The following is a 13945-nucleotide window of genomic DNA, read 5'->3' as shown; positions in this document are numbered from 1 at the left end:
ACTGATGCCTCTCAACTGTCACTTTGTTTAGATCAAGACAAATAGCTAGCAAGATTTTAGCTGATTAGCTAGAAAGCTAGCCAGTTATGTTTACAACAATAAACAGAAGAAGTTTGGGACAATTGGTATGTAAAACTCCAGTGTTGACAAATGCAGCAATTTCTTCTACCGTTTCAGATTGTCACCAACGTCTAGTTGGCTAGTCTGACTGAAGTCTTACTGAGGTCAGTTGAGGACCTGGCATGTCGACAACATACTTTCACTCTAATTTGCAACTGCACTGTTAGCTACATACAGTGAAACTATTAACTGTTATCGTGTCAGAGTAGAGCATGAAACTAATCCAGATTGTGGGAACATAACTAGCTACAGTACAGTGTGTCACTTGACTTGGGTTAAACTAAACTAGCAAGTGATTTTGTTATCTTGGAGGACAAAACACACAGTTGACCTGACATGGCTATAGCCTTCCTTTTGTTGTTCGACAAACGTATTTCATATAGCCTTTTTTCCCTGTCGTGCACAGTGTGTTTTATATTGACCATTGTACACACTACTGTTTACACTTAACTTGCTAGAGCCAGTCTGATAATGTGCTCTAAGCCCGCTGTCTAGTTTATCATTCAAGACCAAAATAGTAGTTATTGACAATCATCTTCTTTATAAAGCAGTTTCATAATGGAGATTGGTAGTGTTCTCTCCTGCAGCCCTGTCTGGTCCAAAGGTTTCAGAGTACTCTGGTAATAGCAGAGCACAACAACAACCAGCTCAAAGCCATCACACTGAACATCATTACTGCTGCCAGCAAGGTGGGAGGAGAGGTCACCTGCCTGGTGGCTGGAACCAACTGTGCCAAGGTAGGACTGTCACTGCAATGCCCCACAGAGGTGGCAACCCCTCTTATCTGGAGAGCTACCGGTGTGCATGCAACTTTTTTAATTAAACCTTTATTTTACCAGGTTGGTCTCATTGAGATTAAACATCTCTTTTGCAAGAGAGACCAGGCCAACCCTACACTAATGCACCTAATTTCAGCTAGGCTAATCATGATTCTGGTGAGTAGAATCAGGTGTGTTTCAGGAAGGCTGGAGCAAAAACCTGCATACACCCAGCTCTGCTGGAGGATGGTTGGCTACTCCTGCCCTAACAGCTGTTCAGTCATACATCAATGGAAGTTATGTTTTATTGTGGTATTTCGTACATATGTCACCCTTGTGCAGTACAATGTAGCTCTTTCATGATATACAGCTGGCTGGTATGGTTAACTCTTTATTTCATGCACCCTCCGATACACAACCTAACCAAGCCGCACTGCTACTTAACAGAGCGCGCATCCAACCCGGAAGCCAGCCGCACCAATGTGTGGGAGGAAACACCGTAAACCGTGCCCGGCCCGCCACAGGAGTCGCTGGTGCGCGATGTGACAAGGACATCCATACCGGCCAAGCCCTCCCTAACCCGGACGACTCTAGGCCAATTGTGTGTCGCCCCACAGACCTCCCGGTTGCGAACCCAGAGTCTCTGATGGCACAGCTGGCGCTGCAGTACAGCGCCCTTAACCACTACGCCACCCGGGAGGCCCTGATATTTACTCTTGGAATGATGGAATGGCATGATACTTTCTTTTGGTCTAAATATGTACTTTAACCCTGGTCCTCTTTTCTCCATACAGAGGAATTGACTCCTTTGATTCTTGCTTCCCAGAAACAGTTCAACTTCACACACATCTGTGCAGGAGCTTCTGCTTTTGGGAAGGTGAGTTACTGACTGTAACACAACAGTGTTCACATGTCTGCATTTCCCCCATATTATTAATAGCTATATAATGATCATATCCTTCCTTATCATGGGAAGTTTATTTTATTATGTATCCAGACATGCATGAAATCTATCATCTTTTATCATCTTTATCATCATTTTTAAACATTATGCTTTAATGCTTCTGAAAGTTTTTTTTCCTTCCAATTTTACCCAGTAAGTGTAGTACTACCCCTCAATTACTACCCCAGTAATCTGTCATTCTGCAATAGAACTGTCAACTTGCTGATCTAATGCTATTTCTGTTGAATTAGGATGCATTAAACAATATCTTATGTATTGTAATCCAACTCATATTGACTGAGGCTGGGTTGTCTGGTCTCAATTTCCCTGAGTAGATGAATGTGTTGTAGATGATGCATCCTAATACTGTCTGGTATTTGATTTAATTAATTTTACTAAAAACATCATCAGCAATCATTTGTTAAAGATGACTTTGAATTCCATTGTCCATCCTTGGGCTAAACTTCACACAGTTTTGTATTTGAGTCTCCGTAGCCCAAGCTAGTTTTATCCAACTCACAGAGGGCAGTTTGTATCCGTCATGGTACTATAGCATTATTGACATCATCTACTTTAAACTGTTTCTGTAGGGACACATTATTTGTAATAGTTTCAATTTGGTCTTTATTGTACCAAACTTTGCCAAGTCCTTAAAATGTTGAGAAACATTCCCATTTTAAAACAATCAACCTCCCCATCACCTCTGTGTCCTGAGAGATCCACAGGGTGATATGGTTGAATTAAAGAATATCTTCTCAATACCTTATTATGCTCAACAGAATCTCCTTCCCAGAGTGTCAGCCAAGCTGGATGTTGTAACTCTCTGACATCACCAAGGTCAAATCTCAAGACACCTTCGTTAGAACCATTTACGCTGGTGACATTCCTGTTGTAATATCTTTTATAATTAACAACTATTCCATTGAGGTATAAAATGACCCCAAATATTTTGTAAGTACACTAATTATTATGCATTACAACATAGTTTCTTATCGCTGCAGGCCTGTTCTTAGCACTACCTATAATGCATACGTAAACAGCAGAATAAATGATTGGATAGATTTCAGTATTGGTGTAGTGCTCTGCTAATGGGCTGGGGTCAGGGGTTAAATGGAGATGATTGTTCTATATTCATTAGTAAAGTGATGAGGCTATAATAGTTCATGTTGTTGTTGTTTCTGACCTCTTAATGACTACAGAGATCCACCCTAGTCATCCCAGCTGTCAGTCTGAAAGCCTAAAAGCCTCCCTGAAGAAGAATAAGCTCAGATCATATTTTGATTGGGCACATTATAATCATAAAATATAGATGGGTCTGATTTAAAATGATCCACTTAAACTTTGGCAAGAGCCTGACTCTTCCTGGTTGGAAATTCAGTGGGGGTTTTTAACCATTTTGCTGCTGCATTTTTGCCAGACAAAGGTCTTACACTTGGATGTTTTGGTGTTGTCAGACAGTCCAATTAGTAATACACAATGCCTATGCCAGGAACCGCCCTAGCTTCATACAATGCAAGTTCTTACAATGCAAATAATTACAATGCAAGTCTGTTCTTTCATGTTTTTAATTATTACTGTGAACATTTGTCATTGTATTTTATAGAATTGCCTGAATTGCATCGCATGTAAAAACCCAAAAGCTTTATTAGATCCCCAAATTTTAAAAAACCTTTTTCTTATATTGAGGGTTTTTGCTCTGAGAATATATCTTAATTTAACCAAGCAAACACATTGCATGTGGTGTTACTTTACGTGGTGTCTGTACTACAGGTAATGCCCGGGCCACAGTGAAGTGCAATGAGAAAGTCAAGGTGTTCACAGTGAGGGGAACTTCCTTTGAACCTGCTGCTGCGGAGGGAGGCAGTGCTGCTACTGAACAGGGTACAGTACTCTTCCATTACACTGTTGACAGCAGCGCCACTCAGTAACCTTTCTCTGTCTCTCATCATAACAGTAATGTTTTCAATACCTGATTATGGCTCCCGAGCAGCATATTCAGATGCTAGTGTAAAGAATATTTTGCACATTTAAATTAGCTGCGTTTTGAGATAGATTTTTTGTTATGTCTGTCCGTTCTGTTGCAGTTGCCTCACCCTCTCCTGCGGGGATGTCAGAATGACTTAAGCAGAGCCTGACCAAGAGCGAATGACCAGAGCTCACTAGTGCCAAAGTGGTGGTGTCCGGAGGTAAGGGCTTAGCTTTACACTGTCTGACTGCTTCAGCCAATGTGTCATTCACATTCCCTGACCTCTCATTCTGTTAGGTCATTGTGACCAAGCACTTGATTTCTTTGTCCCATTAGGACGAGGGCTGGAGAGCGGTGAGAACATCAAACTACTGTACGACCTCGCTGACAAAATGGGTGCTGCAGGTATAAATAACCATGTGTGTTACATCAGAGAGAAGGAGAGAGAGAATCTTTGAGAGTGAGTGGGTGCATGTGTGTGTACATCAGAGAGAAGGAGAGAGAGAATCTTTGAGAGTGAGTGGGTGCATGTGTGTGTACATCAGAGAGAAGGAGAGAGAGAATCTTTGAGAGTGAGTGGGTGCATGTGTGAGGGACAGTGGAAAGAGTGTGAGGTCAGTTGTCTGTGTGTAACTGCGTGGTATGATCATGTGTATTAATAACCTGCTGTATGTTGTGAATGCAGTGGGGGGCTTCCAGAGCTGCTGTGGATGCTGGCTACGTCCCCAATGACATGCAGGTCGGCCAGACTGGCAAGATTGTAGCACCTGTAAGTGATACAACACACACCCTTTTATTGTCTCTGTTATTTCACTGTGTCACAGCAGAAACCAACATACAATATTTCTTAGTGAGCAACCTGACAAGAAAATAATAACATAACTTTAATAAATTGTATATGATTGTTTCAGTTTTTCAGCATCACACTATCATTTTAAATGTTCCGTAAAATTATATTTTAATTGAGGTATTTTGGATTACAAATGTAATTATGTTTGGTCTTGTTGAATGACTTTAATTGAACTGTATGTGCACTTTTGCTGACCTTCATTAGTCTCCAGTGCATTCGGAAAGTATGCAGATCCCTTAACTTTTTTTCACATTTTGTTACATTACAGCCTTATTCTAAAATGGATTAAATGTTTTTTCCCCCCCCCCATCAAACTATACACAATACCCCAAAATGACAAATCAAAACAGGTGTTTAGACATTTTTGCAACTGTATATACACTACCGTTCAAAAGTTTGGGGTCACCTAGAAATGTCCATGTTTTTGAAAGAAAAGCACTTTTTTTTGTCCATTAAAATAACATCAAATTGATCAGAAATACAGTGTAGACATTGTTAATTTTGTAAATGACTTGTAGCTGGAAACAGCAGATTCTTTAATGGAATATCTACATAGGTGTACAGAGGCCCATTGTCAGCAACCATCACTCCAGATAAAATTTTATTTGTCACATACACATGGTTAGCAGATGTTAATGCGAGTGTAGCGAAATGCTTGTGCTTCTAGTTCCGACAATGCAGTAATAACCAACGAGTAATCTAACCTAACAATTTCACAACAACTACCTTATACACACAAGTGTAAAGGGATAAAGAATATGTACATAAAGATATATGAATGAGTGATGGTACAGAACGGCATAGGCAAGATGCAGTAGATGGTATCGGGTACAGTATATACATATGACAAGAGTAATGTAGGGTATGTAAACATTATATGAAGTGGCATTGTTTAAAGTGGCTAGTGATACATTTTTCATACATTTTTACATTATTAAAGTGGCTGGAGTTGAGTCAGTATGTTGGCAGCAGCCACTCAATGTTAGTGGTGGCTGTTTAACAGTCTGATGGCCTTGAGATAGAAGCTGTTTTTCAGTCTCTCGGTCCCTGCTTTGATACACCTGTACTGACCTCGCCTTCTGGATGATAGCGGGGTGAACAGGCAGTGGCTCGGGTGGTTGTTGTCCTTGATGATCTTTATGGCCTTCCTGTGAAATCGGGCGGTGTAGGTGTCCTGGAGGGCAGGTAGTTTGTCCCCGGTGATGCGTTGTGCAGACCTCACTACCCTCTGGAGAGCCTTACGGTTGTGGGCGGAGCAGTTGCCGTACCAGGCAGTGATACAGCCCAACAGGATGCTCTCGATTGTGCATCTGTAGAAGTTTGTGAGTGCTTTTGGTGACAAGCCGAATTTCTTCAGCCTCCTGAGGTTGAAGAGGCACTGCTGCGCCTTCTTCACCACGCTGTCTGTGTGGGTGGACCAATTCAGTTTGTCCGTGATGTGTACGCAGAGGAACTTAAAACTTACTACCCTCTCCACTACTGTCCCATCGATGTGGATAGGGGGGTGCTCCCTCTGCTGTTTCCTGAAGTCCACGATCATCTCCTTTGTTTTGTTTTGTTGATGTTTAGTGTGAGGTTATTTTCCTGACACCACAAAAACACACCAGCCAGCTGGTCTGCGCATGCTCTGAGGATGCGGCTGGGGATGCCGTCTGGGCCTGCAGCCCTGTGAGGGTTAACACGTTTAAATGTTTTACTCACGTCGGCTGCAGTGAAGGAGAATCCGCAGGTTTTGGTAGCGGGCCATGTCAGTGGCACTGTATTGTCCTCAAAGCGAGCAAAGAAGTTGTTTAGTCCGCCTGGGAGCAAGACATCCTGGTCCGCGACGGGGCTGGTTTTCTTTTTGTAATCCGTGATTGACTGTAGACCCTGCCACATACCTCTTGTGTCTGAGCCATTGAGTTGCGACTCTACTTTGTCTCTATACTGACGCTTAGCTTGTTTGATTGCCTTGCGGAGGGAATAGTTACACTGTTTGTATTTGGTCATGTTTCCGGTCACCTTGCCCTGATTAAAAGCAGTGGTTCGCGCTTATGGCACGTTGTGTTAGCTAATCCAAGTTTATCATTTTAAAAGGCTAATTGATCATTAGAAAACCCTTTTGCAATTATGTTAGCACAGCTGAAAACTGTTGTTCTTATTAAAGAAGCAATAAAACTGGCCTTCTTAAGACTAGTTGAGTATCTGGAGCATCAGCATTTGTGGGTTCGGTTACAGGCTCAAAATGTCCAGAAACAAAGAACTTTCTTCTGAAACTCGCCAGTCTATTCTTGATCTGAGAAATGAAGGCTTATTCCATGCGAGAAATTGCCAAGAAACTGAAGATCTGGTACAACGCTGTGTACTACTCCCTTCACAGAACAGCCCAAACTGTCCCTAACCAAATAGAAAGAGGAGTGGGAGGCCCCGGTGCACAACTGAGCATGAGGACACGTACATGAGAGTCTCTAGTTTGAGAAACAGACGCCTCACAAGTCATCAACTGGCAGCTTCATTAAATAGTACCCGCAAAACACCAGTCTCAACTTCAACAGTGAAGAGGCGACTCCTGGATGCTGGCCTTCTAGGCAGAGTTCCTCTGTCCAGTGTCTGTGTTCTTTTGCCCATCTTAATCTTTTATTTTTATTGGCCAGTCTGATATATGGCGTTTCCTTTGCAACTCTGCCTCGAAGGCAGCATCCCGGAGTCACTTCTTTGCTATTGACGTTGAGACTGGTGTTTAGTGGGTACTATTTAATGAAGCTGCAATGGCGTGATGGTTGCTGATAATGGGCCTCTGTACGCCTATGCCATTAAAAATCTGCCGTTTCCAGCTACAATAGTAATTTACAACATTAACAATTTCTACACTGTATTTCTGATCAATTGGATGTCATTTTAATAGACAAAAAATGTGCTTTTCTTTCAAAAAACAGAATTTCTAAGTAACCCCAAACTTTTGAATGGTAGTATATATATATAAAACATTTTTTTTTAGAAATATCACATTTACTCAGTACTTTGTTGAAGCACCTTTGGCAGCAATTGCAGCGTCAAGTCTTCTCTGGTATGACGCTACAAGCTTGGCACACCTGTATTTGCGGAGTTTCTCCCATTCTTCTCTGGAGCAGGTTTTCATCAAGGATCTCTTTTGTACTTTGCTCTGGTCATGTTTCCCTCGATCCTGACTAGTCTCCCAGTCCCTGCTGCTGAAAAATATCCCCACAGCATGATGCTGCCACCACCATGCTTCACCGTAGGGATGGTCAGCTAGATTTCCTCCAGACGTGACGCTTGGAATTCAGGCCAAATAGTTCAATCTTGGTTTCATCAGATCAGAGAATCTTCTTTTTCATGGTCTTAGAGTCTTTAGGTGTCTTTTGGAAAACTCCAAGCAGGCTGTCATGTGCCTTTTACTGAGGAGTGGCTTCAGTCTGGCCACTCTACCATAAAGGCCTGATTGTTAGAGTGCTGCAGATATGGTTGTCCTTCTGGAAAGTTCTCCCATCTCCACAGAGCAACTCTGCAGCTCTGTGAGAGTGACCATCAGGTTCTTGTTCACCTCCCTTCACCTCCTCTTCTCTCCCGATTGCTCAGTTTGGCCGAGCGGCCAGTTCTGGGAAGAGTCTTGGTGGTTACAAACTTCTTCAATTTAAGAATGATGGAAGCATTGTGTTCTTGGGGACCTTCAATGCTGCAGAAATGTTTTGGTATCCTTTCCCAGATCTGTGACTTGACACAATCCTGTCTTGGAGCTCTACGGACAATTCCTTAAACCTCATGGCTTGGTTTTTTCTCTGACATGCACTTTCAACTGTGGGACCTTATATAGATAGGTGTGTGACTTTCCAAACATTGTCCAATCAATTGAATGTACCACAGGTGGACTCCAATCAAGTTGTAGAAACATCTCACGGATGATCAATGGAAACATGATGCACCTGAGCTCAATTTCGAGTCTTATAGCAAAGGGTCTGAATACTTAAGTAAGAAATTGTATTTTTTAGAAATATGCAAACATTTCTAAAAACCTGTTTTCGCTTTGTCATTATGTGGTATTGTGTGTAGATTGAGGACATTTTATTTATTTATTCCATTTTAGAATAAGTCTAACATAACAAAATGTGGAAAAAGTCAAGGGGTCTGAATACTTTCCGAATGCACTGTATTTTCTCGATCTTGATGTTCCAAAGATGGCCTATCTGTCTCCTACATTCAATTGTGTGTACAGTGTGTTAGTTAGCACGTGTGTGGATGGGGGTGTGTGTGGAAAGACTCTGCGGAAGCTGTGTATGTTTTGGCAAAGCCAACAAGCCACAAGACAGACCCCTCACAGCAAAGGGAATTAGCCTCAGTCGAGTTGCATATTCCAGTTTTCAGGAATACAGCTATTTTCAACCTAGCTTCCTTTTCCGCTGAAAACCGAATGTGGGAACTCCGCTCAGGCGCTTCTCTTATGCCTGCTACATCAGGTTAAAGGGAATTAATACAGGCAAGCACACACTTGTTATCCAAAACAATACAAACAAAAGCACAATGTGTGACAATACTCTGTATTGTGACATTATTTAATTATTTAAAATTGAATAGGCTTAAAAAGGATAAATGGGTCATTTGGCTCGCGACAGGGATATCCCAGCTGTCATCAGACCCACATTAGGGCCGTCTGAAGCGGCTGTAATGTAGTTAATGGCTGATTTAAGATCCTAAATGATTTACCAGACCCATTAGGAAGGAGACTTAAGTGCTGTGAGTCCACCCTGCCCCTCAAAATGGACAACTCTGCCAATATTGTTGTTTCCTGTTTACATTGTGTACAATCACAGAAGGCTATGATATGCAACATCCTAAACCAGTAACCATTCATTGCTTGTGTATTGCAATTATTATTCAAAACAAATCAGGTCAATTTAAATATAATTGATGTAATCAAATGTAATATACTATTTACAGTAATATTATATATACAGTACCAGTCAAAAGTTTGGACTAACCTACTCATTTTCTTTATTTTTGCTATTTTCTACATGGTAGAATAATAGTGAAGACAACAAAACTATGAAATGACACATATGTAATAATCAAAAAAGTGTTAAACAAATCAAAATCTATTTTATATTTGAGATTCTTCAAAGTAGCTGCCCTTTGTCTTGATGGCAGCTTTGCACAAGGGCTTTCTCTCAACCAGCTTCATAAGGTAGACACCTGGAATGCATTTCCATTAACAGGTTTGCCTTGTTAAAAGTTAATTTGTGGAATGTCTTTCCTTCTTAATGCATTTAAGCCAATCTGTTGTGACAAGGTAGGGGAGGTATACAGAAGATAACCAATCAGTTGTGTTGTGACAAGGTAGGGGGGGTATACAGAAGAAAACCAATCAGTTGTGTTGTGACAAGGTAGGGGAGGTATACAGAAGATAACCAATCAGTTGTGTTGTGACAAGGTAGGGGGATATACAGAAGATAACCAATCAGTTGTGACAAGGTAGGGTGGTATACAGAAGATAACCAATCAGTTGTGTTGTGACAAGGTAGGGGAGGTATACAGAAGATAACCAATCAGTTGTGACAAGGTAGGTGAGGTATACAGAAGATAACCAATCAGTTGTGACAAGGTAGGGTGGTATACAGAAGATAACCAATCAGTTGTGTTGTGACAAGGTAGGGGAGGTATACAGAAGATAACCAATCAGTTGTGACAAGGTAGGGGAGGTATACAGAAGCTAGCCAATCTGTTGTGACAAGGTAGGGTGGTATACAGAAGATAACCAATCAGTTGTGTTGTGACAAGGTAGGGGTAGTATACAGAAGATAACCAATCAGTTGTGTTGTGACAAGGTAGGGGTAGTATACAGAAGATAACCAATCAGTTGTGTTGTGACAAGGTAGGGGTAGTATACAGAAGATAACCAATCAGTTGTGTTGTGACAAGGTAGGGGTAGTATACAGAAGATAACCAATCAGTTGTGTTGTGACAAGGTAGGGGTGGTATACAGAAGATAACCAATCAGTTGTGTTGTGACAAGGTAGGGGTGGTATACAGAAGATAACCAATCAGTTGTGTTGTGACAAGGTAGGGTGGTATACAGAAGACAACCAATCAGTTGTGTTGTGACAAGGTAGGGTGGTATACAGAAGACAACCAATCAGTTGTGTTGTGACAAGGTAGGGGTGGTATACAGAAGATAACCAATCAGTTGTGTTGTGACAAGGTAGGGGTGGTATACAGAAGATAGCCAATCAGTTGTGTTGTGACAAGGTAGGGGTGGTATACAGAAGATAACCAATCAGTTGTGTTGTGACAAGGTAGGGGAGGTATACAGAAGATAGCCAATCAGTTGTGTTGTGACAAGGTAGGGGAGGTATACAGAAGATAGCCAATCAGTTGTGTTGTGACAAGGTAGGGGAGGTATACAGAAGATAGCCAATCAGTTATGTTGTGACAAGATAGGGGTGGTATACAGAAGATAGCCAATCAGTTGTGTTGTGACAAGGTAGGGGTGTTATGCAGAAGATAACCAATCAGTTGTGTTGTGACAAGGTAGGGGTGGTATACAGAAGATAGCCAATCAGTTGTGTTGTGACAAGGTAGGGGTGGTATACAGAAGATAACCAATCAGTTGTGTTGTGACAAGGTAGGGGTGGTATACAGAAGACAACCAATCAGTTGTGTTGTGACAAGGTAGGGGTGGTATACAGAAGATAACCAATCAGTTGTGTTGTGACAAGGTAGGGGTGGTATACAGAAGATAACCAATCAGTTGTGTTGTGACAAGGTAGGGGTGGTATACAGAAGATAACCAATCAGTTGTGTTGTGACAAGGTAGGGTGGTATACAGAAGATAACCAATCAGTTGTGTTGTGACAAGGTAGGGTGGTATACAGAAGACAACCAATCAGTTGTGTTGTGACAAGGTAGGGTGGTATACAGAAGACAACCAATCAGTTGTGTTGTGACAAGGTAGGGTGGTATACAGAAGACAACCAATCAGTTGTGTTGTGACAAGGTAGGGTGGTATACAGAAGACAACCAATCAGTTGTGTTGTGACAAGGTAGGGGTGGTATACAGAAGATAGCCAATCAGTTGTGTTGTGACAAGGTAGGGGTGGTATACAGAAGATAACCAATCAGTTGTGTTGTGACAAGGTAGGGGAGGTATACAGAAGATAGCCAATCAGTTGTGTTGTGACAAGGTAGGGGAGGTATACAGAAGATAGCCAATCAGTTATGTTGTGACAAGATAGGGGTGGTATACAGAAGATAGCCAATCAGTTGTGTTGTGACAAGGTAGGGGTGTTATGCAGAAGATAACCAATCAGTTGTGTTGTGACAAGGTAGGGGTGGTATACAGAAGATAGCCAATCAGTTGTGTTGTGACAAGGTAGGGGTGGTATACAGAAGATAACCAATCAGTTGTGTTGTGACAAGGTAGGGGTGGTATACAGAAGACAACCAATCAGTTGTGTTGTGACAAGGTAGGGGTGGTATACAGAAGATAACCAATCAGTTGTGTTGTGACAAGGTAGGGGTGGTATACAGAAGATAACCAATCAGTTGTGTTGTGACAAGGTAGGGTGGTATACAGAAGATAACCAATCAGTTGTGTTGTGACAAGGTAGGGTGGTATACAGAAGATAACCAATCAGTTGTGTTGTGACAAGGTAGGGTGGTATACAGAAGACAACCAATCAGTTGTGTTGTGACAAGGTAGGGGTGGTATACAGAAGACAACCAATCAGTTGTGTTGTGACAAGGTAGGGTGGTATACAGAAGATAGCCAATCAGTTGTGTTGTGACAAGGTAGGGGTGGTATACAGAAGATAACCAATCAGTTGTGTTGTGACAAGGTAGGGGAGGTATACAGAAGATAGCCAATCAGTTGTGACAAGGTAGGGGAGGTATACAGAAGATAACCAATCAGTTGTGTTGTGACAAGGTAGGGGTGGTATACAGAAGATAGCCAATCAGTTGTGTTGTGACAAGGTAGGGGAGGTATACAGAAGATAACCAATCAGTTGTGTTGTGACAAGGTAGGGGTGGTATACAGAAGATAACCAATCAGTTGTGTTGTGACAAGGTAGGGTGGTATACAGAAGATAACCAATCAGTTGTGTTGTGACAAGGTAGGGGTGGTATACAGAAGATAGCCAATCAGTTGTGTTGTGACAAGGTAGGGGTGGTATACAGAAGATAACCAATCAGTTGTGTTGTGACAAGGTAGGGGAGGTATACAGAAGATAGCCAATCAGTTGTGTTGTGACAAGGTAGGGGAGGTATACAGAAGATAACCAATCAGTTGTGTTGTGACAAGGTAGGGGTGGTATACAGAAGATAGCCAATCAGTTGTGTTGTGACAAGGTAGGGGAGGTATACAGAAGATAACCAATCAGTTGTGTTGTGACAAGGTAGGGGTGGTATACAGAAGATAGCCAATCAGTTGTGTTGTGACAAGGTAGGGGAGGTATACAGAAGATAACCAATCAGTTGTGTTGTGACAAGGTAGGGGTGGTATACATAAGATAGCCAATCAGTTGTGTTGTGACAAGGTAGGGGAGGTATACAGAAGATAGCCAATCAGTTGTGTTGTGACAAGGTAGGGGAGGTATACAGAAGATAGCCAATCAGTTATGTTGTGACAAGGTAGGGGTGGTATACAGAAGATAGCCAATCAGTTGTGTTGTGACAAGGTAGGGGTGTTATGCAGAAGATAACCAATCAGTTGTGTTGTGACAAGGTAGGGGTGGTATACAGAAGATAACCAATCAGTTGTGTTGTGACAAGGTAGGGGTGGTATACAGAAGATAACCAATCAGTTGTGTTGTGACAAGGTAGGGGTGGTATACAGAAGACAACCAATCAGTTGTGTTGTGACAAGGTAGGGTGGTATACAGAAGATAACCAATCAGTTGTGTTGTGACAAGGTAGGGGTGGTATACAGAAGACAACCAATCAGTTGTGTTGTGACAAGGTAGGGTGGTATACAGAAGATAACCAATCAGTTGTGTTGTGACAAGGTAGGGTGGTATACAGAAGATAACCAATCAGTTGTGTTGTGAGAAGGTAGGGTGGTATACAGAAGACAACCAATCAGTTGTGTTGTGACAAGGTAGGGTGGTATACAGAAGACAACCAATCAGTTGTGTTGTGACAAGGTAGGGTGGTATACAGAAGACAACCAATCAGTTGTGTTGTGACAAGGTAGGGGTGGTATACAGAATTTAACCAATCAGTTGTGTTGTGACAAGGTAGGGGTGGTATACAGAAGATAGCCAATCAGTTGTGTTGTGACAAGGTAGGGGAGGTATACAGAAGATAACCAATCAGTTGTG

At 41.9% G+C, this 13945-nt stretch overlaps 1 protein-coding gene across 1 annotated transcript in view; it reads left to right on the top strand.

The window, feature by feature from the left end:
- Nucleotides 1-3010: 3010 nt before the first annotated feature.
- LOC112222565 (electron transfer flavoprotein subunit alpha, mitochondrial-like) overlaps nt 3011-13945 on the top strand; it is a 30702-nt gene continuing 19767 nt past the window's right edge. The window contains exons 1-4 of the mRNA XM_042320196.1: nt 3011-3044; nt 3592-3641; nt 4124-4192; nt 4473-4556. Of these exons, the coding sequence (XP_042176130.1) occupies nt 3011-3044; nt 3592-3641; nt 4124-4192; nt 4473-4556 (237 nt within the window). The remainder of the gene's footprint in view (nt 3045-3591; nt 3642-4123; nt 4193-4472; nt 4557-13945) is intronic.

The sequence above is a fragment of the Oncorhynchus tshawytscha genome, linkage group LG04 (genome assembly GCF_018296145.1).
Source record: "Oncorhynchus tshawytscha isolate Ot180627B linkage group LG04, Otsh_v2.0, whole genome shotgun sequence".
In the NCBI taxonomy this organism is placed as follows: domain Eukaryota; kingdom Metazoa; phylum Chordata; class Actinopteri; order Salmoniformes; family Salmonidae; genus Oncorhynchus; species Oncorhynchus tshawytscha.
Note: the sequence above shows the minus strand (reverse complement) of the source record. Positions and strands in the feature narration are given on the sequence as shown.